The sequence below is a fragment of the Mesoplodon mirus genome (genome assembly GCF_964341445.2).
Source record: "Mesoplodon mirus genome assembly, chromosome: 12".
NCBI classification, from domain to species: domain Eukaryota; kingdom Metazoa; phylum Chordata; class Mammalia; order Artiodactyla; family Ziphiidae; genus Mesoplodon; species Mesoplodon mirus.
The window spans coordinates 9,663,321-9,689,196 of record NC_138988.1 but is presented as its reverse complement, the minus strand read 5'-3'; the positions used below and the strand labels follow the sequence as shown (position 1 = coordinate 9,689,196).

Genomic DNA, 25,876 nt, shown 5'->3' with positions numbered 1-25,876 from the left:
CACTTCTTCTCTGTCCATCCAGGAACTAGGAAGATGGACTGAGAGGACATAGACAAAGGCTCAGCTTTGCTTCTTCCACTATTGCCTGTGATCTGCAGACAGAGGAGGGTCTTATTAACAAAGTCAGCAGATTCCTTATCACCCCTGACAGCAGGGAATAGCCTGCCTCACATACCAAGTGAAACTATGTAAACCTTTTGTCCCAGAGACCTTGTTGAAGAATCAATGACATTTTCCCTAATTGCCTCCTTGTTGAGTGATGCTAGTATTGGAGTGAAGGAGCCTCTTAATTATTACCCTGGAGGTATTTGGGACTGAGTAACTCGTGGGATTTCTGTTTATGTATCACCTAACTATTCTTCCAAGAGTGCCATCACTGACAGAAAGATGTTGTATAGTCTATTAGTCTGTAAGAATAAGTATTGTAATAAGAGAAGAAACAAGATCAATTTAAATAAGCATTAATTTTATTTCATCATCTCGCTTTATTCTTTGCTATAAATTCAGTGGAATTGTGGATCGTACCCTCAAGCCATACAGGTTTCTCTACTTTCTTCAAAAGAACCCCACTTCTTCATTACTCTCTACATTTGTCTTTACCACCGTCTTTCCCAGCGTAGGCTTTCCTTTGCCTCTTTGCTGGGGAAATCTTCCTCCTATCCTCCAATTATCTTGCACACCTCTTGGTTGTGTCTTCTCCAAAATTCCAGTTTCTCATAGTTGTTCTCACCTTAGTGACCCTTCAGTATTTGATTTAGACCAGTTCCCTCCACCAAAGTGGTTTCTGGGGAACTAGACTAATCTAATGATTCTGTGGAAGCAAAGGATGGTGGACCACGTGTAAATGCCACATATTATGTTCCCCCATATGGTGAGTAACAAAGCATGAATGCACTCAGGGAGTTCTTGATGCATTCTTTAAATAATTCTTGCATGCTTACAAGCATGTCAAACTCAAGTTAATTTAAATTGGTGACTCCATAGTTGCCACGAGACACATTTATTTGTCTGCCAAATAATCATTCACTTATCTGTCTTCTTCCCTGCTAGGAGAACCCAGGTTTTCTTTTTTTCCTGGCAACAAGAAATCCATCATCAGAAGTTAAGTCATAAGTCAATCATGGCAATCACTGTTTAGAGTATGGATGATAATATGACATAATTTCATCCAATGAGATATGAGGAAAAGATGGTGAGGAGGGGGACATTTCAGAACAAAATCCTTGATCAAAAATCAAATAGATAAAAGAGAAAGCCTTTGTCTACCAGAGCTCTCCCTTCCTTCTCTTAATGATGTCATATGAAGTGTGATGCCTGGAGCACCAGGAACCACCTTATGCATCTGAGACAAAGGTTAAGAAACTTCAGTGAAAAAAATCCAGTCCCTTGGCATGGTTGAGTCACTGTACCAATCTGAAAACCAGCTACAATCCAGATTTATTTTGTGATTGTATTATCTAAGTCACTGTTAATTGAGTAATAGAACTCTCTGTAATGTTACTTGTAGCCCAAAGTATCCTCACTTGTGATTTTCAAATACCAATGATGCTCCAGCATTTCTGCAAACCTGCAATGTACATGATGTGATCCAATAAGATACATAAAAGAAAAGAGAGATATAGTTTCTTTCCTCAAGGAGTCTGGTAGCGTACAAAACTGGTAATAATAAAAATGGGATGAAAGCTAAGTAACAAACGGCAAAGAGTGATGAGGACCAAGAGAGGACTCTTTGTTAGCTGGAGAGAATCAGGGGAAATTCCCCAAAGCAGTTTGCATGTACTAAACCTGCATCTTGAAGAAGTATTAGGATTTAAATAAGTAAAGATAGGAAGCAGGTATTTCAGGCCTGTACATAGCCCATACATAAATAAGGCCACAGAGAACTAAATACATTCACTCTGTAAAATTGTCTGCTAAATTTATCTGGTCTGATGAATTTGATTATAGATATACTTTGGAATAACTTTGATGTTTTGTATGTGTGTGTATGTCTGTGCTTTAGAACATTTTGGAGGCTTTAAAATGCAAGTTTACTCTTAACTCAGAATTTACCTTGTACCTTATCTATGGTACCACCGTCAGTCCTTCTTTTATTTAGCTGTTTTGTTTCCTTTGTGATCTGTGTCTCTCTGTATATGTGAATATGTATACATATATATATATATATTTACACATATATGTGTGTGTACATATATGGTTACATATTAGGTTGTCAGATCTCTAAAACTGGTTTACCTTATTAATTATTATATCTGTAGTTCCTAAATTTTACAGATTAAAAAAAAACTGGTCATATGCCATTGGTATAGTAATGTGGTATCTGAATTAAATAATAGGGAATTATTTACTGTGCAGAACTCTAATGAATCATCTTTTTTGTATTAACGTATAGTCACCAAATGCTTGTTTACTTGGAATATAAGCCATACAAAAGCTAAAATAAACAGCATAGTTTTCTTCCTTTTCATAAGGGAAAAAAATAAATAAGAAATTTTTGTCAAGTAAGCCTCTTTCAGGGAATCAAAGGATCAGCACAGATTTAACTTCACCTTCTGGAACATCTACATCTGTAGTCTTATACAATGAGAATTAATGTGCTTGCAGCTCTGCCAGACCCTGACAGTGGCTTCTGAATCACCAAGTGAAGATTGCATCTTGTTCATAGCATTTCTAAGTGCATTTTATTATGCTCTTTTTCACAACTGGAATTCACATAGAGTCTAGCACATAGTTTGCTACAGTATTCAATTAACTATAACACTCCATGTTCAACCATCCTTAATAATCAAGATTTTTTGGACTATAATGTACTTATAAAGGTTGCAATGGTTCTCAGAGAGAAAATAAGTTTGAATTTGATTTCATTCTCTCCTGAAACAGACTTCCTTCACTTTAAGAATCTCCTGGCTGTGTCCCTGTAAAGGACTGAGCCTTTTGGCAGCAGTGTCATTGTGCTCTCTACCAAGAGACCGGATGACTAAAGGTGGCTGGGAAGCATGCTGAGCTTTGATCATTGGGACGATTGGCAGGTAGAAATGAAAATAGGTAAGGTAGAGACAGGCCACCACACATTAAAAAGATCTCGTTTTATTTTCATTTTGTGACCATGTTGTTATGAGTGTGGTTGTCCTTTTACCCTGATGGACCTCATGCCCAGTGGTTCTCAACCACGGCAATTTTGAACAGCTTCCCCGCTCCCTAACCCACCACACACACACACACACACACACACACCTCTCACACACACCACACACACACCTCGCACACACACACCAGACACTGCACACACACACCACACACGCTACACACACAGAGATACTTTGCATTGTCTGCAGTCATTTCTGACGATGACAACTGCAGGATATACTACTGGCATCTAGTGACAGAGGTCAGGGATGCTTCTAACCATTCTACACCTCCCACTGTACAAAGAATTATCTGACCCCAGATGTCAGTAGTACTAAGGTAAGAGATGCTACTCTACACAGATTTGACATTTGTACTGCTAGCAAAACACCTTAAAGGTCACCCTTGAGTGTTTGAAAAACCAAACCTCTTGGTGTGAGAATCTGGCCCTTAGAGCCTGAAAGAGATCTACGATCATTTCTAATATATTGAGAAATGTTAAAACACTTACTTTGGTTACTTTTTGTTTCTTAATATATAGTTTATAGGGATATTGGACGGAGATAATTTAGAGACGTGTAAGATTAGGAAGGACCCTGATAGGTCATGTAAGATTAGGAAGGACCCTGATAGGTCATGTAAGATTAGGAAGGACCCTGATGGGTCCTAAACATTATTTCTGCCCTGTTCTTCTCTCCGTTTGCCTGGGAAAGTGTACACTGGTGATTTCTGTGGTGCCATATTGGGAGGGAAATTTTCCTTTGTCCGTTGTCTTTTTATGCTATGGAGATATGGGTAGAGGTATTTCTCCAATCTACAGAAGGCCACAGAAAGCCTATTTACATACTACACATGCATGCAACCTTTCTCACACTTGTAAGCAAGATGCCTATCTAAGCAGATAACACTGGACAGAAGAGCCCTGTATGTGACTATGGTACATACAGTTTTCATTTTGTAAATATTCCATGTTTGCCCTGTGGTATAGCTTGGACTCACATGATTAGCCTCATTTTATGGATAAATAATCCTGGAGAGTGTGTCCCACTTGATGGCAGCTACATGTGTTGCTATTTTGGCGGCTATAAACCACCAAAAGTTATAGCTTTCTCCTGATCTTCTATGTTTCATAGGAAATAGGGAGAGACAAGTTTTATCTCCAGCGCTGTTTCTAACATTTGCCAAGTGTGAGATGTGAAAGATACTATGTTTTCCTCCCTTCCCCTGGGAAAATCATCATCTTCATCATCATCATCATCAGTAACCACAGATTTATATTATTTCCTCTCAGGCATTTCAGTAAGAAGATTGTTTCTCTTGTCTATGAATTCTGACCTCGCCTTGATACTGCATCTCACTTGTTCACCTTGGTCTAGGTCAGGTCATGTGATTTCCCTTGAGTCAGCCATGTAACTTAAAGGAACCCTGTGTTCTGATAGGCGGGCTCGTGTCACACACAGCATCTGGATCCTACAGTACCACCATCTCCACATAAACTACAGGAACAGAGTGATGTGGAAGGCAAAACAGTCAGTATTCATGACAGTAATATCTGTATCAACTCTAGGGTGCTGCAAAGTTTCATGAGATTATATATGTAAAGTATTTCACCTCCAAAAGCCTGGTATATAGAGAGATTTAATAAAGCAATAATAATAAAAAATAATAGATAACATTCTTTAAAATATGTATTAGACAAATTTGACTTGCAATCCACACATAAAATTACTTGGTTCTAAGAAAATGGTTATTACCACTTACAGAATGTTAATGCATTTGGTGTCATACAGTTAAAGAAATGAAAGGCAAAGAAAAAGAGTTGCAATACTTGATAATCTTTGTTGTGAGGAATTTAAGGTTGAGTGAAATTCCAGACTTTAAACAAATTCAAAATTATTAGTTATTCCTCAGTACTTTGAAATAAATACTATCAAAAATCAGAACTGGCGCCCAGCCATCCTAATATGAGCAGAGATGTTATCTAGAGAAGAGATACATATAAATCATGGAGAGTGGTGCTTCAAAGAATGAGCCTGAATGGATTATTTGACCATTTTTCCTTTTGGGGGGAATCCATATCAATAAAGCTTAATAAGAACTACGAGTGAAATTACTGCTGACTGTGAACTTAATAATGCCCCACTGGGAGTTCATTAATATCTCAACTGGTACACTGAAGCATTATCTTAATTGCTCATGATACTTCCAAAAATTGCCTTTTACAAGTTTCGTGGAAACTCCCCTCTGGAGCAAGTGTTAGTACATTTTGGATTGCCTTTCTTGGCTGTGCAACTTCCCCAGGAACCTGGTGGGGCCGTAAACCTCATTTACCTTTCCAAAGGTAAGAAGTTCCCAGGTGACTGACTTTGTTATAGGCGCTGCCCTTATAATATAAAGAAAAAGAAGAAGCTCAAAACGCATGAAACAAATTTCAGATCTTTCATTTGTTTCTACATAAATGAAACGGTTCTACTTTTTAAAATAAATGTTTAGTATTTATTTTTCATGGCAAGTTCATGTTGGAATAGGAGCAACAGTTTGGATTTTTAAAATATTTGCATTATTGTGATCTAGTCCACATCTGGATTTGGATCTTCTGTTATTTTGATAGATGTTGACACTAAGATGATGCCTAAAGGAGTGTGTTTCCAAGCCTGTGGGATCCCTTTGCCTTTAGACTGATTATGGGATAAAACTAAATTTAGAAGGGTTCTATCTTGTCAACACTTGGAAAGTAAAAGTGCTTCACACCAAGTTTGTCTCGCAGAGTTAGAGTGAACTCTGGGCACTGTGGTGTATGGTGCTTGGAGTTGTCAGGTCTCAGGCATAGAGGAAAAAAAAACAGAGTGAACAATCCCCTAAGTGACTCCCTAGGTCCCTTTACCTTTGAACCCCGATCCATCGTCAGCTTGTTCTACCTGCCAGTGATGAAGAAGGAAATCCCAGGGAAAAATGTGCCAGGGAAAAGAAAGAGTGACAATAGTGTTTGCTGCTGTGACTTCAGCTGCCCCTCAGAGCCCCTCCCAGGGCGGGGATAACTCCCAAGTGCTGTGGGTCCCTCTGGCCACACCAACGCTGTGCAGGAGGGATTCTATTTCCTTCAGATTGTTTCATTCATTACTTCACTGGTTTACCCTTTCATTCAACAAATAATGATAAGGTTCGTATTCTGTACCCAGTGCAGTGCTATCCAGTAGTGATAAAATGATGAACAAGGTCAATACTCTCCAGGAAAGGTGCGAACAATAAACAGATAAACAAATAATTGTTTAATGAGAGTTGTGACACTTCTTACCAAAGAAAACTAGTGCTCTCTAAAAACTCATCAACTGACTCCTGCTTTCTAGGGCAAATATGGGAGTGGTTAGGAGGGAGCCTCGAGCACCTCCTAGTGAGGGGTGTGTGCCACTAATTTGGATGATTCTTGCAGTCCACCTAAAGAATTCAGTCACCACAATCACTTGTATTGGTGAGGTACAAATATTGATGACTTGAAAGTTTTTACAGTGTGTAGAAGATGGAAGTTACTTAAATGTCCATTTTGATTTTCTTGAAAGTAGTTTTCCCCTAGCCTGTTTCTCTTAGATTTACAGAAATTCTTAAATATGCATAACTATTTTAAAAGTCCAATTAGAGTGAATTGGTTCTTCCTTTCCCTATTTTAAGGATAATGTATGGATTGGGGAAATGTTACATCTGATGACTTGAAGAATGATGGTTTTATTGCTTTTACTGTTTGCTTTACAGTGCTTAAAAGGTGTCAGGAAAGTTGACTTCTACATAAATTTTATTTTATTTTATTTATTTATTTTTTAACATCTTTATTGGAATATAATTCCTTTACAATGGTGTGTTAGTTTCTGCTTTATAACAAAGTGAATCAGTTATACATATACATATGTTCCCATATCTCTTCCCTCTTGCGTCTCCCTCCCTCCCACCCTCCCTATCCCGCCCCTCTAGGTGGTCACAAAGCACCCAGCTGATCTCCCTGTGCTATGCGGCTGCTTCCCACCAGCTATCTGTTTTACATTTGGTAGTGTATATATGTCCATGCCACTCTCTCACTTTGTCACAGCTTACCCTTCCCCCTCCCCATATCCTCAAGTCCATTCTCTACTAGGTCTGTGTCTTTATGCCCGACTTGCCCCTAGGTTCTTCATGACCTTTTTTTTTTCCCTTAGATTCCATATATGTGTGTTAGCATATGGTATTTGTTCTTCTCTTTCTGACTTACTTCACTCTGTATGACAGACTCTAGGTCCATCCACCTCACTACAAATAACTCAATTTCATTTCTTTTTATGGCTGAGTAATATTCCATTGTATATATGTGCCGCATCTTCTTTATCCATTCATCTGTCGATGGACACTTAGGTTGCTTCCATGTCCTGGCTATTGTAAATAGAGCTGCAGTGAACATTTTGGTACATGACTCTTTTTGAATTATGGTTTTCTCAGGGTATATGCCCAGTAGTGATATTGCTGGGTTGTATAGTAGTTCTATTTTTAGCTTTTTAAGGAACCTCCATGCTGTTCTCCATAGTGGCTGTACCAATTCACATTCCCACCAACAGTGCAAGAGGTTTCCCTTTTCTCCACACCCTCTCCAGCATTTATTGTTTGTAGATATTTTGATGATGGCCATTCTGACTGGTGTGAGATGATATCTCATTGTAGTTTTGATTTGCATTTCTCTAATGATTAATGTGATGTTGAGCATTCTTTCATGTGTCTGTTGGCAATCTGTATATCTTCTTTGGAGAAATGTCTATTTAGGTCTTCTGCCCATTTTTGGATTGGGTTGTTTGTTTTTTTTTTAACGTTGAGCTGCATGAGCTGCTTGTAAATTTTGGAGATTAATCCTCTCTCGGTTGCTTCATTTGCAAATATTTTCTCCCATTCTGAGGGTTGTCTTTTGGTCTTGTTTATGGTTTCCTTTGCTGTGCAAAAGCTTTGAAGTTTCATTAGGTCCCATTTGTTTATTTTTGTTGTTATTTCCATTTCTCTAGGAGGTGGGTCAAAAAGTATCTTGCTGTGATTTATGTCATAGAGTGTCCTGCCTATGTTTTCCTCTAAGAGTTTGATAGTTTCTGGCCTTACATTTAGGTCTTTAATCCATTTTGAGTTTATTTTTGTGTATGGTGTTAGGGAGTGTCCTAACTTCATTCTTTTACATGTACCTGTCCAGTTTTCCCAGCACCACTTATTGAAGAGGCTGTCTTTTCTCCACTATATATTCTTGCCTCCTTTATCAACGATAAGTTGACCATATGTGTGTGGGTTTATCTCTGGCCTTTCTATCTTGTTCCATTGATCTGTATTTCTGTTTTTGTGCCAGTACCATACTGTAGCTTTGTAGTATAGTCTGAAGTCAGGAAGCCTGATTCCTCCAGCTCCGTTTTTTGTTCTCAAGATTGCTTTGGCTATTCGGGGTCTTTTGTGTTTCCATACAAATTGTGAAATTTTTTGTTCTAGTTCTGTGAAAAATGCCTACATAAATTTTAAATGATAATTTAAAGGTGTGAGATGTTTTTAACCCTATTTGGTACTCAACATTAGCAAAACCATTTTTGTATGATAGGCCAATTTTTTATAAAGAGTAAAGAAGAACAAAATACAGTGAGATGAAAATTAAGTCCTACAATAAAGATGAAAAATTTTTGGTTTTTAAATTGGGGAAAGGAAGGCTCAAAGGGAGATGGGATACTTATTTTCATGTTGCAGAAGTGTGATTACACTAAATTGTCTTCATCAGAAGATCAGTTCTACATTTCTGAAGGAGACTGGCAAGAGGGTAGAGTTTCAATAGCAGAAAAAGAAAGTATAGCTACGATATCAAGGGGAGTGTGTCAGTTAATCACTGAAGATGACTAATAATAATTTGGTCAGTTTCAGGTACCAGTTATAATACATATTTCAACATAATTACTCTGTAGAGTTAAGCATCAGTTTGAAAACAAGTAACTAAATATACAGGATAATAGTTGATAAGTAACAGAGCATATTTCATAGGTTACATACTTTGTTGCTGTTCTTCATCTCCTATTGCTGGGGGAAATTTCCTTATATAGCCATATTTTTATCTCAGAAATGAAATCCATTTGGTTGTTCGTTTCTTATTCTAGCATCATTATATGCGTAATGTACAAATAATTACCCCTGAATATAGGATGTGTGTGTGATCCTAAAGGGACATATGAGTCTTAAGCTGGTAGGTGTTTCTTATTTATAATGAAGGGATAAACCACTGATAACAGTCATTTCAGTGGGTAGTGAGGAAATAAATCTGCTTCACCAGGATCTTCATTACTAAAATTTGGGGCACAGTTTAGAAAATACATTTGCACTGGAGGCATTTCACAATCGCAATGTTTTACCACAGCTACATAAATGCTAATTTAAGTAGAGGGCTGGATGTATCTTTATTAACACTTGTTCAAAGGTAGAAAGGGATTTTGGCAAGGAAGGCATCTGTGCAACAGCACAAAGATTTTGCATTTCCACAAGTTGAAATTGATGGAAATGTATTGCCATGCTTGGCTTCTTCCTTTTTTATTTCTTATAAGAAAAGGTATTTCTCTCCCTCCCTCCGTCCCTTCCTCCCTCCTTCCCTTTAATTTTCGTCCAAAGCCTTTATTCAGTTGATATTTTTCACCTAAAATTTATAACTCTTGAACTATAAATGAAACATAGGAACTCAGTCTTTTCACATATTTGTATACATTTTAATAAGACATTTATATAAAATGTTTTAACGACAGTCTGAGGGTGACCTGTAAAATTGCTTTCAGTGGCTCTGTAGTCAGTACTATGGACAGAACTTGGCCTAGACCACAGTAATCTAATACCCTTCGTTATTTTATGCTTATTGTTCAAATGTTTTAGCAACAATTCAGCGAAGTATCATAGTTAAGAGTTTAGAAGTTTGCATTAGGCTGTGTCAGGTTTGAGTATTGCTCTGTCTGTCTTACAACTTTGTGACCTAAGGCAAGGTCATAGTCTACTTTCAAGTCTCAATTTCTTCTTTTGTAAAATGATTTAATAATAGTATAGTATAATAAAGTATAGTGAAGACTTTTTACTGTTGGTTAGATAAGGTAATGCATATAAAACTTTTAGTGATAACGATAACCAACAAAGAACTACTATATAGCACAGGGAAATATACTCAATATTTTGTAATAACCTATAAGGGGAAAGAATCTGAAAAGTTTCATATATATATATAACTGAATCACTATGCTGTACACCTGAAACTAAGACGATATTGTAAATCAACTATACTTAAATAAAAATAAATAAAATTTAAAACATTAAAAATAAACCCCAAACTTTTAGAATATTCTTGCCACACGATGAAGAGTTAAATAAATAGTACATATTATTTCTAAAGCAATAATGATAGGAATATGTAAACATATTTTCTTAGGACAGTGAGGGAAATGTTTTTGCTAACGTGTCACAGAGGACTTGGGAAGTCAAATGTGGAGAATGCATAAACTTAGTAAGAAAACACACACTTTTCTCTCTTCTGATTGTCGTTACCCCATGTATTAAGTACCCACACTGTCCCAGGCATCATGCTAAGCAATGCACATTTGTTATTCCTGCCCTTCAAAACAATCTTATTCTAATTAATAATGTAACCAACTCAGTGAGGTGAAATATTCACCACAGTAAACACTAGTGAACAGAAACATGAGGCTTCGATTCCAGATCTTCTCAATACCAAATCCCATTTTATTTCTACTGCACTTCACTGCCCCTGTAACTGAGGAGTTACTCAGGTACAGACCCTCAGGGGACTTGGAGGCTTTCTCATGGTGGCTTTGGATTTCAAGTCAGGAACGGAGAGCCTGCCCCTGGTGGTCATAGAGCAGAACTGCATCAGGGATGGGCTGCATGGAAAATGGTGGCTCATCGACCGTCAGGGCAAGACTTGACTGTAATGTTCACCTAGAAAGGCTGGTGGAGAAATGAGCTTTACAGGGGTAGTAACCAGCTTTAAACAATGTCAAATGGGTAAACTTGAGGCAAACTGCCCTGAAAAGAGAAAAGTAGGTTAATATTGAGTAGAATTATCAGGGCTCAAAGAATTAACTTGAGTGTAGCTTTGACATCTTTGGGGCAAAGAGTTGCACTGTTGGGCTTTGTCTGAGCAAAGATCAAAACTGGCTTTTAGATACATGAGAAATCTTTATGCCAAAACAAGGGTAAGTCCTGGGAGAGTTTACAACCAGAATTTCGTAGGAGTTGATCATTCTTACAGGTAGATAAATCATACCTATCATAGTCTTCTGCATGCTAGTGTTAAGAGAAACAACTGGGGAGCATTCTTTGTACAAGTAACTAGCTTAGAGGTCCTGACGTTAGACCCTAAGCCATGCTCCTCATCTATGGCTGTTTCAGGTCTTCTCCTAGAGTATTTGGGATCCTGGGTAAATATTTTCTTTTCAAGGTTTCTTTCTAAATGCGTAATTTTCTTTAACTAAAATCGGCATGTCAGGACTACTCAGGTAGTCTAATCTGAAATGATCCTGAGAAATAAATACTGTGCCTGTCAAGAGGAATAATCTGCTCATTAAATTGTCCTCTTGAAACCAGGGTCCTGCTCTAGGATGATCCATATAGGCACAAGTTCTAGAACTCCTTGAGACATCTGGTTAATCCCACATGCAGTAGAGGGTCAGAGAATTCTCTAAAGGCAAAAAAGTGGGAATCAGAGGTCCACGTGGCTCCACTCAATCAGGACTGTCAGCTGTCTCTCAGCATCCAAATGAAACTTACAAAATTTTGAGAAAGGCCCTCCAAAGTGCCAGGAGAGCTGAAATGATGGTGTTGGGGCAGGGAACCCCCTTACCTGGCTCTAAGGGTGTTAGTGAGCTATCAATACTTCATAATGTTCTTGTGAAGAATAAATTAAATAATGCGTGCAGCTTACTTAGATATTTCCTCATAGGTGATCAGCACTCAATCAATGTTAGATGGCTAATGACGTCTACCAGTATTCATGAGATGTGTCAACTAAACCAATCTCTATACACACTCCAGTTAGGCTGTTGTGTCTTTTGTTTCTATTGATGTATAAGAAGTAAAGCATGATTCACAATGTTAGCCAGAATGGTTAAAATTATTTTTCCTCCCAATCATCATGCTCTGTGTAATTCCCATTCCATCCCCATTCCTTTCTCCAAGAGGAGAAAAAAAGGCCAAAGCATAAAAGTAGATGCTTCTTGTGCTGTTAAGAGGTGGTTGGTTGCATTTAGGTGGTCTACACTTCCATGCTATGTGTGGCAAAACACACTTCCCCTTTGGAGCTCAAGCCCTGTATTTTAAGTAAATTGTCATAAGTATACATGAATCTCTCACATCCCGATGGTGTGCCCTCATGTGGTGATTTCTTATCTTTTCAGATCCCCCAGATTAGTTATGCATCAACGGCACCCGAGTTAAGTGATGACCGTCGCTATGACTTCTTCTCTCGTGTGGTCCCGCCCGATTCCTTCCAAGCCCAGGCCATGGTAGACATCGTAAAGGCCCTGGGTTGGAATTATGTGTCTACTCTCGCATCGGAAGGAAGTTATGGAGAGAAAGGTGTGGAATCCTTCACGCAGATTTCCAAAGAGGCAGGTAGGAAGAGATTGCAATGATCAAGATGACCCTCTTTGAATGTCTGTGGCTTATAGAGCTCTTTCAATCTTTATTAAACAAACACTATTGGTAATTGCCCTATCCCTACGCTCATGTTCCCCCTTGCCCGTGAAGTAAATTTGCAAAGTCTTCATTTAAAATGCTTTGTTGTTTTGGAAGAGAATATTTTCAAAGCTATGAAACTGAAATCCCTTTAAGTATTAATGGAAGAAATGGAGAGAAAAAAATAGGTAGTAAAATTGATATCTGACTTCTGTGTAATAGATAATAGTGTGGATTGCAGGCTGTATATGGAAACATGAGCAAGTGTGGCTAAATGTGCCTCTTCATGTGTCCTTTCTCTCCGCCGGTCTCCAAAATGGAGAGAATTGTTTAAATTATGAGAACCCAACCACAGGGACACTTTGCTTTGAAGGGGAATGACACTGAGGGCTCTGAATGACTTGGCCAAAACAAAATTAAGTAAATTATCCAGGCAGCAGAATGTACTTAGACAAATACTCTTTGAAACTTTAGATTCTTTTGAGAAAGACAGTTCTATTAGGTGTCATTTGGAGAAGATTCTTTTATGTATATTTATTAAGCTCAAAATGGAGGTAATGGGTTCGAATGTTTAGCCAGCTGGCTTCCATCGGTCAGATTTTGAAAAAACGAGACAAAATCTTCAAACTTAGGAATCATGACAATATATACACAGACTTCCCCATATGGAAATATTGGATCTAGTAAACATATATTTTTTTAAAAAATGCATGCTTGGATATTCCTAAAAAGCTCTTAGGCTAAAGTCTGGTCCTCAGTTTTGATGGTAAGAATATTATCCAACTTGTCATTGCCCAGAATAGTTAACTAACCATAAAGCAACCAAACAAGCAAGGCAATAGAAACAGAGGTTCTTTTCACGAGGAAAGATGTCATAAATCCTGAAGACATGGCTTTGAGTATTTTGCTTTCAGACTACAGACATCCTCAGGCATGTAATGCTCCCGCATATAGATGGTGTGTCTTTACATGGCCCCGACATGTTTATGAATCTTGTGCTTTTAACTCAGCACCTTATCATGATCTCTAATTTGAAAATGTCATTGGAGGGCTGGGTCAGTCTTGTACTCTTCCTTCTGGCTGAAATACTGTCACTGTTAACACCTTTGACTGCCGAGCTCCTAGTCATTTACAGGGCTCATCCTAAACGCCATTTCTAGGTTCAAGTAAACAAGCACACAAAACTTCCTGGATTCTCTCTGCTTGGTCTTGTGTTTCTAGTGGCTCCTCCCACAATAGTTATCACACATTAGCATAATTTGCTGCTGTTGTTGATTTCTGTCTTGTCCCGTAGACTCTAAGAGAGATGGTGTCTGTCTGAGTCACTACTGTAGTCCCAGCTGCTTTGTTTCTAAGGGAAACATTTCTGGTAAATTCAGTGAAAAACTTTCTGATTCGGGAAGAAATCTTAACTCTGGCCTTGTATCTTGCGTGCTGTGATTTATAAGACTCATTAACAACTGAATTCATGAATCTTTAAAGAAAAGCCTAACCACTTTTGATAGCTATGTGTTTGTTTCTGTCTTTGTTTCTTTGACTCCTGCTTTGACCAAAATAATGTGAGAGGCCCACTTAAAGACATATCTAAAATATGGGCATAGTAGCCAATAGGTAAGACAAGATGAAGAGAAAATATGGGTAAAATAGTAAGATAAAGCTCAGAAATAGAGTTCAAATACCTTCTTGTTCTACATAATTGCTGCAAGTGGCTCTCAAATTTAATACTGCACTTTGTACTGGACAAAGCAAAGGACACTGCCCATTGTGTTACACAAGGTACAGTGTTCAGAAGGTCAAAATCATGTTGTTTGTAGAGCAAGGACAGGATCAAGACAAATGTTGGCCTTTATAAAAGACTGTATTCTATAGACAGGTCAGTGGTGAGTTTTGTAAGGTTGTTTATTCCTGGTGTCACTTAGTGAAAACTTAAGATATGAGTCTGCTGTATGACTCTTCAAAAAGGAAAAGTTTTGGTAATATGGTCTGAGCTCCCCAGCTCATAATTTTAGCTAATGATATCAATATATTGAAATGACACAACTCAAAAATAAAATTGTATTATTGGCAGCCATTTTGGATGAAATCTTTCAATCTGAAAGCCTTTGAATTTGGGAATGAGTGTCACTAAACAGCCAGCTGCCGAAATGCCAGAAAACATTGAGGGTTCAGGTAATGTCTTCAATCAGTTCTTCTTCACCTTAAGTATTATGATAGTTGATGCGTATTTATATTAAATTTCTTTGGAACCGTAGCATATTTGCAATTTAAGTGAATTCACTTGTGTGCTTAACAAACACCCCTGCATTTAACTCCCTACCCATCCCTTCAAAAAAGAGGAAATAAAGAGGAGGGAAAATTATAATTGAAATGGAGTATGGTAAGTTTACTCACTCAGTGTGTGTATTACTTCAAAAAAAACCTGAGATGGGAAACATGATTCCGTCATTTCTTCTGTGAGTGTCACTTCTGTGGGCCTCTCATATTGTGAGCATCTTGCTAACCCAAAGGTGATTCCAGTGTATAGAGATACATATTCATATTCCACAACCTCTAAGAAGAATCCAACTACTTCCTCTGATTTTCAGTCAAAGAAACAGCAATATATTCTAATTCAGAATACAAAGAAAAAGGATTTTTAAAATTTGCCCTTTTGGAATTTTGGGGAAGTATGCATACTTAGGGAATTTTAGGGAATTTTCAAGGGCAATTTTCAATGTTTACTTTTTTCCTTTGCCTGCTGCTTCTAGAACCTTACCCTCAAGAAAGATACAAGCCACGGTGTATCTGTGGGAGAGGCAGTGTGGCATATACATAAGCACTGAGGTATCAGAAAGACCTGGATTTGAATAATGGGCTCCATTGCTTCTGTGCTGTACAACTTTTGACACAAGATTGAACTTCCCAAGTTCTCAGATTCCTAATACAGAGAATGAGATTAATGATGATCAGCTCGGTAAAATAAATAAGATCATGTATGGGGAACACAATACCCAGTGACACCTAATTCTTAGTGTTCCTCACTAGTTTCCTATAAATCAGTAGCATTTTTGCTTGAATTTCAAAAGTTTGAAAATAATTAGTGATAGATAACATTTGCCTTTAGTTATAACTCAAAGGTTATTTATATATATAAATATACATATATTTATATATATAATTATATAGAATAGCTGAATTGCTATTCTTTTTCTTAATTTGAATAATATTTATTTATCTAGTTTTTGGGTTTTTTGTTTTGAGGATGTATGTTTATTCCTTTTTTAATTTAATTTAACTTTTTTAAACAGCAGGTTCTTATTATCTATTTTATACTTATTAGTGTATATATGTGAATCCCAATCTCCCAATTCATCCCACCACCAACCCTTGCCCCTGCTTTCCCCCCTTGGTGTCCATACGTTCTCTACATCTGTGTCTGTATTTCTGCCTTGCAAACTGGTTTAGCCGTACCATTTTTCTAGATTCCACATATACACGTTAATATACAATATTTGTTTTTCTCTTTCTGACTTACTTCACTCTGTAGGACAGTCACTAGATCCATCGATGTCTCTACAAATGACCCAATTTCATTCCTTTTTATGGCTGAGTAATATTCCATTGTATATATGTACCATATTTTCTTTATCCATTCACCTGTCGATGGCATTTAGGTTGCTTCCATTACCTGGCTATTGTAAATAGTGCTGCAACGAATATTGGGGTGCATGTGTCTTTTTGAGTTATGGTTGCTATTCTTACTAATATGCTTCCATCATATAAGAAGCATAACAAGAAAAGGAAGTGAGCTATTCAAGTTGTTCTATGTATGTGGTGTGTGTGTGTGAGGGTGGGGGTAGAGCATAAGCTCATAAGCTCATCGAGCATAAGCTTGATGTTGTTTCTGTGTTCTGCTGGAAGGTTCCAAGGAGTTAACTTCCATTCTTTCTAAATAGTTTGAAGATTGTGGTTCTTCTTCTTTATAAATGTCTGTAAGAGTTTCACTCTGTTAAAATGCTTTAGTTCCAAAGTTTAGACTTAAGTCCTGAACCAAAGGCTGCTTGTAAAACTGGAGCCTCAAAGATTTCCACCATGCATGTAGGCTTAGAATGTGGGGTGCATGCTCCTTTGTCAGACTCTGATAGAACAAATCAAGACAATGATGTCAGAAAAAGAAGCCGTCCTTCAGCAGGGCACCATCTAATTTGCCTGGGACATGAGGGCTTACATACAGTTTCTCTAAGCTGTCAGAAAACCTCAATAATTTTCGTCTCATGTATAGTCATGAGATATTTAAATATGCATGGATGCTGCTCCTTGTTGAACTTTCAGAAAGGACTGTAACATGATTTTCCCAGATGATGAGATGTTTGTAGAACAGTTATATTTGCATAAATCGCCCTGTATATTTGAATGGATGCACATGCAGTATCGACAAAAGCAATTTATTGATTAGTATCACAGAGAATGAGAGATTATTTGCTCCCAATGTGCTTTAAAATTCGTGTCAACATAATAAACTAAATAGCGTAAATTAGACATAAAGACTCCTTTTTCTAAGTAAAGGGCAAAGGAAATGCTTGTAATATCATAAGTCACTCATATAGTCCAGATCATGTGAACTAAATTTGGGTCAAGGTTTACAAGAGTAAGGACATCACATACAACTCTTCTAGTCTGCCAGACAATTTTTAGGAGAATCCCATGACCACTGCTTCACAATATGACAAAAATAGTCATGATTTGTTACTGCCATGGTGTCGTGAGACATATCAACTGTTCAAAACCAGAAAGAATATTTGAGCTATCTTTTGGTATTTCATGCCAATCACTTAATACAGTTATTTCAGTTATTCTCATTATTAGTCAGGTAAACTCTAGAACTTCCTTTTATTTAATACTTTATCTTGACCTAGGATATTCTTACCTAGCATAACTAAGTGAAGATTTAATTGACTATTAGTAACTATTATTCAGTCCTCCGTTTTTTCTAGACCTTAGGAACTAGTTGGATTTGTTCATTATAGGATTCTGTTCTTATTAGAGGATTCTTTGCTCCTCTTTGCTTCACAGATGCAGTGCTCTCTTTCGTTGGGTTGTTGCCAGTCTTCCCTGACTGGCTGTAACCTCTATGAGGTCAAGCACTTTGCCTTGGGACCCTATCATCTAGCCTAACTTTTGGCGTTTACAAGCCATTCAGCAAATATTTGTTAAAGGAAAGAGAAAAGAAAGGAACAGTTGTATTTTTCCCTTTGCCTTTTAGGGAGAAAAGGCATGTAGAGGGAGGACATATGATACATAATTTTTAGGATATATAATTTTGTGACTTGTGGGTCACAAAAATTGTATCCTAGATCTGTTTGCTCTGGTATGTCACAGTTACCCCTGCCCTAAATCTACTTTATTCTTCCCTGTTACTGTCCCCACACAAAATTTACAGCACTGTGATGCAACAAGGCTATAATTCCCAATACCCCCATCTATGTATCTATGTTAAATTTGAGGATTTTCCAGTTTGTTTGTTTTTTTGCCTCTGTCTATATCATGGTGAATATAGAAAATTCTGAGACCTTTTAATGTCTGGTTGGAGTGTTTCCTTAATGAACTGTTCTGCGGTCCCAGCTTAAATACAGGTGTTGAATAAGGACTTAATTTCAAAATACAAAATCACAAGCACTCTCATAATATCATTTATTTTCAGTTGTGCTTAAAACTAAACTGTAAGTTCCTCAAGAAGAAGCTTTATTATTTTATTTTAATTTCTGGACCCTCAGTGGTTAGCACCACATTTTAGATTTTAACCCATACTGGATCTTTTAGCACATCTTGAGAATGTCCCCTCATCCCCATTACCTGTACAGTTACTTTAGTTCTGGGCTCCACTTTATTCACTGTGATTCACAGCTCCAGTTACTCATGCCTCCAGATTAGCTCCTCCAATATAGCATCCATTTTACTAAAATGATCAACTTTCTAAAATACACATACAGCCATTCTGTTATCTGTTCCTGGCTTCCCTTACCCCAGAGGATTGACTAAAACGTGTCTAGCATGGAATATAGGTCCTTTCTGACCTGGTGTCTGATTTAATCACCCATCTCACTCCACACTAGGCCTGCCATCTTTAATTCCCACCTCAAGTCCCCATACACACACTCCTTGCCCCACCACAGTCAAACTTCTGTGGGTTTCAAGATATTCTGTGCCTTTGCTAACGCTGTGCTTTCTACGTGGATTACAAGCTAACTACAATCTATTTTTCCAAAACATAACTCCTTGGGGAAAAAAAGTTATCCCTGCCTTAGTCTTCCTTCATGGTCCTGTTTTGGATCACAGTGTGTACATTTGTCTTTTTAGGTAGCACAGCACCTTAAAGTCCCTCTCCATGAATAACTTCATGGAGAATGACCAATCGATCAGGTCTTGATGAGAGAGTGAGGCTGCATATCACTCCTAAGAGGCCAGATATTCATGTCCCCAGCCTCCTTCGAAGCTAAGGCACAGCCATGTCACTGAGTCTCGGCTAATCAGACGCACCCAGACATACCCACCATAGATGGATCAAGAGCTGGGGACACAGAGAACCAGGGGCAAGGGAAAACCCATCTTGTTGACAGCAGCAGCAGGCATATCCGTGCCCCAGAGGTAGACGTGTTATCTAGCACGAAATGGCAGCAGTAGCATAATCCCCAGCTTCCCATTGCCAAGAGTAGCAGCAGCAGTACCCCAGCTCACTTGGTTCTGTGGGTACTGTCTTAGCTTTGGTTCTGACAGCCTAGTCATCCTTTGTTTCAACTCATTTTGTAACTTTGGTTCCCTGGTCCCCCCGGTGACTCTGCAGATTACCCAAAATAATTTAAATAAATGTTTTTCTACTTCATCTAGAGAGACTTTACTTCAGACATTTGGCTTTTACCTTCATTAATGTAACTGAGGAGTGTTGCTTCTATGAGTTCCGTAACACCTTGTGCATAACTGTCATGGAATTAGTTGCATGTTATTGTGATCATTGTAATCTATCTCATCGTCTCCCATGTGAATGTGAGCTTATTTTTATTTTTTTCTTCCTTTCTTATTGAGGTATAATTGACATACAGCACTATGTAAGTTTGAGGTGTACAGCACGAAGATTTGGCTTACAAGCATCATGAAATGATTATCACAGTTAGTTTAGTGACCATCCATCATCTCACATAGATACAGGATTAAAGAAATAGAAAAATGTTGTTGTGATGAAAACACTTAGGATCGACTCTCTTATCAACTCTCATGTATAGCATACAGCAGTTATGTATTTTATCACTGAAAGTTTGTGCCTTTTGTCTGCCTTCATTCACTTCTCCCTCCCTCCACCCCTTGCCTCTGGTAACCACAAGTTTGACCTGTTTTTCTATGAGTTTGTTTGTTTGTTTTTGAAGTACAATTGACCTACAACACTATGTCAGTTCCTGTCACACAGTGTAGTGATTCAGTATTTCTATACATTTCAAAATGTTCACCATGATAAGTCTAGTTACATACAGTATGTCACCATACAACAATATTACATAGTTATTGACTATATTCCCCACACTGTACATTTCATATCCATGACTCATTTATTTTAGAATGTAAGTTTATTGAGGGCAGGAATTATGTTGTATTTGACTTTCCATACTCGAGGATAATGTCCAAAAAAGACTAGGCTCAATAAATGCACAGTGAATTTAAAAATACTCTACTGGTAACATAAGAGGCGATGACTCCAAGTTTGTAGTTGGTACCATAAAACTGTTGGAAGATTTCCCAATTTTGGTTTTCTAAAGTTATTAATTGGCTATAATAAACTGACATTATAGAAGAAAAATAGGAAAAGAAATATGGTGATATGCCTACACTCATACATTGAATATCTGAGTACTTTCTTTGGGTAAGATACTCTTCCAGGATAAAAATAAGTAAAATTATAGTAGTAACAACAAAAAGACAAAAAAAAAATCTGCTTTCTAAGACTAGAAATACATAAGTAGAGCAGTGAACACAGCCTTATTGGGGCATGCTGCAAAGGAGAACTCTGGAAGAAGGTAGATGCTTAGCTAAGCGGCAAAGGTAAGTAGAAGTTAGCAAACAAGGCTGCCCTAAATGGGGTGGTGAATGACATTTTAGGAAAAGAGTCATGTTAAAAACCCCAAATAAAGTTGTGTAATGGTATTTAAATTTTTAAATGGTATAAGAGAAATAACATCACCTTGAAAAAATTTTGACTGAAATTACTAGATGGAAAGTGCTCTTCGACCCAACATAAGAAGTATTGCAGAATATGCTTTGGCTTTTGGGCTAAGAACTTGTGGTCTGGCCCTAACTCCTACAGTAACTGACTGGGTGCCAGCATCCTGCTGCTTTGGTTTGCAAAGTCATCATATATTTATTGAGAAAAATAGTCTCCCTTGATTTGGAGAATCCTCAGATCCATATCACCCTGATGGCAAAGATGGGCTTCCTCTAGGCAGTAGAATGTCATTGTTGAAGTGGGACTAACATGGCTGATAAATGAGTGTTTTTGCTGCCTGGAGACATAGACAGTGAAAAAGCATATCTCAGCAGTTCCTCCTCATCTCTTCCACTTACCTTCACTGCACCCGAGCAATGTGGAGGAATGCAAAAAGATCTGAAGATAAAATGAACCCCTCTTTTATTCACTGACTTGGGTATGGTTACCATGTTGCATGTGCTAAGGAGAAAAAGGACTTGGGATGCTGGCATTGAAGTTAAAGGTTTAGTGAAAAGGAACATGGGTCATCTTTTAATATTGCAGTAGAGGCTCAGATACAGAAAATTCTTTTGAACAATAGAATTTCTTGGTCAGTTGAGTAGAGGGGAAGAGAATCATTGTTCCGGGGTAGCTTACTTCAGAAAGTAACCATGCTTTTGTAATAGTTATCATTGTACCACTAAACTTTACAGGCCAGCAAGTTTGATTTATTCTCCCTATTTAATGACACTGCATTCAGCCTTCAAGTGAACGTTTATTTTCCCAGGGTTTACAAAAATGTTCATTGGGAAAGACTCCCGGTTTTGAATCTCATAGGTTTTGATAAATGTCAGCAAAAGAGATAAAATATTGGAAGAATATTAGTTAGCTTATAGAACAGGAGGGAACTATATAAAACCTAAGTTTAAGTGCTTAAGGGCCTACCTATGTTTTGCTTGTGGGAAAGTAGGACACCTTGATTCTGAGTCCCACTAAGCCTGTGCACAGTGAGGAAGAGTTATTTCCCAATGTCATTTCAGTGATCTAACCAAAAGGTGGGCTGGTCACAGTCTAAAAAAAATGCTGCCTTTTGGGTTGGCTTTGCCGGAGTGTTCCGCTCCACTGGAACAGGCACGTATAGGCACCCACAGAGAAAAATGCAGTGCTCATCAGAGCAGAGGCAAGGAGGTGGGCGCTGGAATCAGTCAGGTGGATAGGTCTGAAAAACAGAAGGACACTCCAGTCCAAGAAACGTTAAATTAATAAAAGTTTCCTTGGAAAATATCTATTTACTGGAGCTCAACTCTTTCCCAAATTATTTTGTATTTTGAACAACTCCATGCGTGTAAGTGTAGCCCCTTTGAGACCTGCACAGAGGGATCTGTTTACCTTTTATTTGGCAAATGGATCCCTGCTGTTAAATCTTTCAAGAGATTGTAGGAAATTCTACAGAGCCCCACATCAATCGCATTAGCGCTCCCCAGGCAAACTGAAGGACAGCTAGATGATCAAGACCTCTGGCAGTAATAGTAGCCATCCTAAAGACGTACTGCATTAAGCGACTGAAATACTGTGACCTTGTGTAGCTCCAAATTTGCCTTTTCCCAGTTCTTCACATTTCTTGTTACTCTTTTGGCTGAATGTCATAAATAGCAAGCACTTAAAACATATTGCCAATAATTACTAGATGGCATTATTCCATTGCATTAATATTTTAGAGGTGGTATTATTTATCAAGCAAGCTCCTTTTTAGGTAGGTATGACTGGGATGTCCTCACACTCTACAAGCCATAGTAGTAGGATGACCCTTTGAGGAACTAGCATCTAAGTTACAATGTAGGCTTTTTCATACAAGGGGAAACATTAAAAGTGAAGTCATCATAATAATGATGAAGGTCTCAAGAGAAAAAATTCAAGGTATATATTTAGAAGAGCTTAAAAATAAATGATGCCTACTAAAAATGTCAACATATAAAAAAGGTTAATTTTCCTAAGGTATTAGTGATCCTTTGGATTTAAATTTGAAAGTTTAAAAAAATCAACATCACAAGGGCATAACCAGCATATTTTTTATGAAAGAAGATAAATTCCCTTGGGAAAGATGAAATTGTCAGAATTAAAACTACAGAAAGTTTGATGTATGGTGACTAATTATATAGAAATTAGTTGTTTTCAATGTCTTAATCCTAGAGGCCACAGAAATTATAGTTTCTTCTGGTCAAAATTTTTTAGCAAAAATGTAGTTAACTCCTTCGCTCCATATAAGGATCATGAGGGTTATTTTCTAAAAAGCTGATATACAATGATGCACTTAGTACAAATTCTACTCTACACACTTTTGATTAACGAATGTAAATTGTGTTGTCAGTGTGTTCTTATGGTTGCTTTGTTCAACAGTTACCAGTGAGTAATTAAAATAGGAAGTAGAAGTTAGTGTGTCATACAGTAGACTCACACAGCGCATCCTGCTTTAGGGTTTGCATCATTTATCTATTGGGATCCCAGTATATTTTTCCCCGGCTTTCTGGAAATATAATTGGCATATAACATTATTGAAGTTTAAGGTGTACAACATGATGATTTGATACATTTATATGTATTTCAAAACGATTACCATGGTAGTGTTAGTCAGAGCCAGTCACTTCACACAATTACCATTTCTTTTTTGTGGTGAAAACACCATCTTACTGTCTCAGTAACTTTCAAGTATCTAATACAGTATTGTCAGCTGTAGTCATCTTGCTGTACCTTAGATTCCCAAAACTTTCTTATATTATAACTGAAAGTTTGCACCATTTGACTGCTGTGTCCTAATTACCTCCTCCCTAGCCCCTGGAAACTCCATTCTACTCTCTGTTCCTTTGAGTTCAGCTTTTGAAGCTTCCACATATAAGTGATATCATATAGTAATTGTCTTTCTCTGACTTATTTCACTTAGCATAATGCCTCCAAGTTCCATCCATGTTGTTGCAAATGGCAGGATTTCCTTCTTTCTCATGATGGAGTAGTAGCCCATTGTGTGTATGTGTGTATTTGTGTATATACCGCATTTTCTTTATTCATCCATCCCTATATGGACATTTAGGTTTTTTCTTTATGTTAGCTCTTGTGAATAATGCTGCAATAAACATGGAGTGCAGATATCTCTTGGAGATCCTGACTTTATTTCCTTTGAATATATACCCAGAAATGTAATTGCTGGATCATATGGTAGTTCTATTTTTAATTTCTTGGGGAACATTCATACTGTTTCCCACAGTGGCTCTACCAATTATATTCCCACCAACAGTGCACGGGGGTTCCTTTTTTACCACATCCCTGCCAACATTTGTTATCTCGTCTTTTTGATAATAGCCATTCTAAAAGATGTGCTGTGGTATCTCATCGTGGTTTTAATTTGCATTTCCCTGATGATTAGTGATGTTGAGCATCGTTTCATGTACCTGTTGGTACATGTACCTGTTGGCCATTTGTATATCTTCTTTGGAAAAATGACCATTCAGCTCCTCTACCGTATTTTAATCAGACTGTTTTTTTTTTTTCCCTTGGTCTGTATTTTTGTTATTGAGTTATATGAGTTTCACATTTTGGATATTAACCAATATCCAATATTGGATATTTTGGATATTAACCCTGATCGGATATATGATTTCAGAATACTGTCTCCCATTCTATAGGTTGCCATTTCACTTTGTTGATTATTTCTTTTACTGTGCAGAAACTTTTTAGTTTGATATAATTCACTTACTTATTTTGGCTTTTGTTGCTTGTGCTTTTTGATGTCATACCCAAAAAATTGTTCTCAAAGACCAATATCGAGGACCATTTTCCCTCTTTTCTTCTGGGAATTTTACAGTTTCAAGTCTTCTGTTTAATCTACTCAAGTTCAATTTTGTGAGTGGTGTAAGACAAAGTCCATTTCATTTTTCTGCATTGATTATCCAATTTCCCAATACCATTTATTGAAGAAATTATCCTTTCCCCATTAAGTATTTTTGGCTTTCTTGTCAAATGCTATTGACCATATAGGCAAGGGTTTATTTCTGGGCTCTCGATTCTGTTCTGTTGGCCTATGTGTCTGTTTTTATGCCTGTACCATACAGTTTTGGTTACTATAGCTTTGTAATACAGCTTGATATCTGAAAGATCATGACTCCAGCTTTGTTATTCTTTCTCAGGATTGCTTAGACTATTAGGGGTCTTTGTAGTTCTATACAAATTTTAGAATTTTTTCCCATTTCTGTGAAAATTGCCACTAGAATTTTGATAGGTATTGTATCGAATGTCTGTCTAGGGTTTGGGTAGTATGGACATTTTAACAATATTAATTATTCTGAGTCATTAACATGAGCTGTGTTTTCATTTATTCATGTCTTCTTTAATTTCAAAGTCTCGGTTTTCAGTGTACAGAACTTTCGTCTCTTTGGTTAAATTTATTCCTAAGTATTTTACTGTTTTTCATACTGTTGTGAATGGGATTGCTTTCCTTACTTGTTTTTCAGATGTTTTGTTGTTTATGAACAGAAATACAGCTGATTTCTGTAGGTTGATTTTGTATCCTGCAAATTACAGAATTGTTTTTTTAGTTCTATCAGTTTTTTGGTGGGGTATTTAGGATTTTCCATATATAAAATTATAGCATCTGTAAACAAAGACAGTTTTACTTCTTCTGTTTCAATTTGGATGCCTTTGTTTCTTTTTCTTCCTTGATTGCTCTGGTTAGAATTTCCAGTACTTTAAGAGTAACATACTAAATAGGAATGGTGAGAGTAGGCACATTTGTCTCATTCCTGATCTTAGAGGAAAAGCTTTCAGTCTTTCACTGTTGAGTATGATGTTAGCTGT

The 25,876-nt window shown here is 37.4% G+C and overlaps 1 protein-coding gene across 1 annotated transcript in view; it reads left to right on the top strand.

Moving 5' to 3' along the window:
* GRM7 (glutamate metabotropic receptor 7) overlaps window positions 1-25,876 on the top strand; it is a gene marked incomplete at its 3' end in the record, with an annotated part of 816,540 nt that overhangs the window by 234,793 nt on the left and 555,871 nt on the right. The window contains exon 2 of the mRNA XM_082638105.1: window positions 12,543-12,759. Coding sequence (XP_082494231.1) covers window positions 12,543-12,759 — 217 coding nt within the window. The remainder of the gene's footprint in view (window positions 1-12,542; window positions 12,760-25,876) is intronic.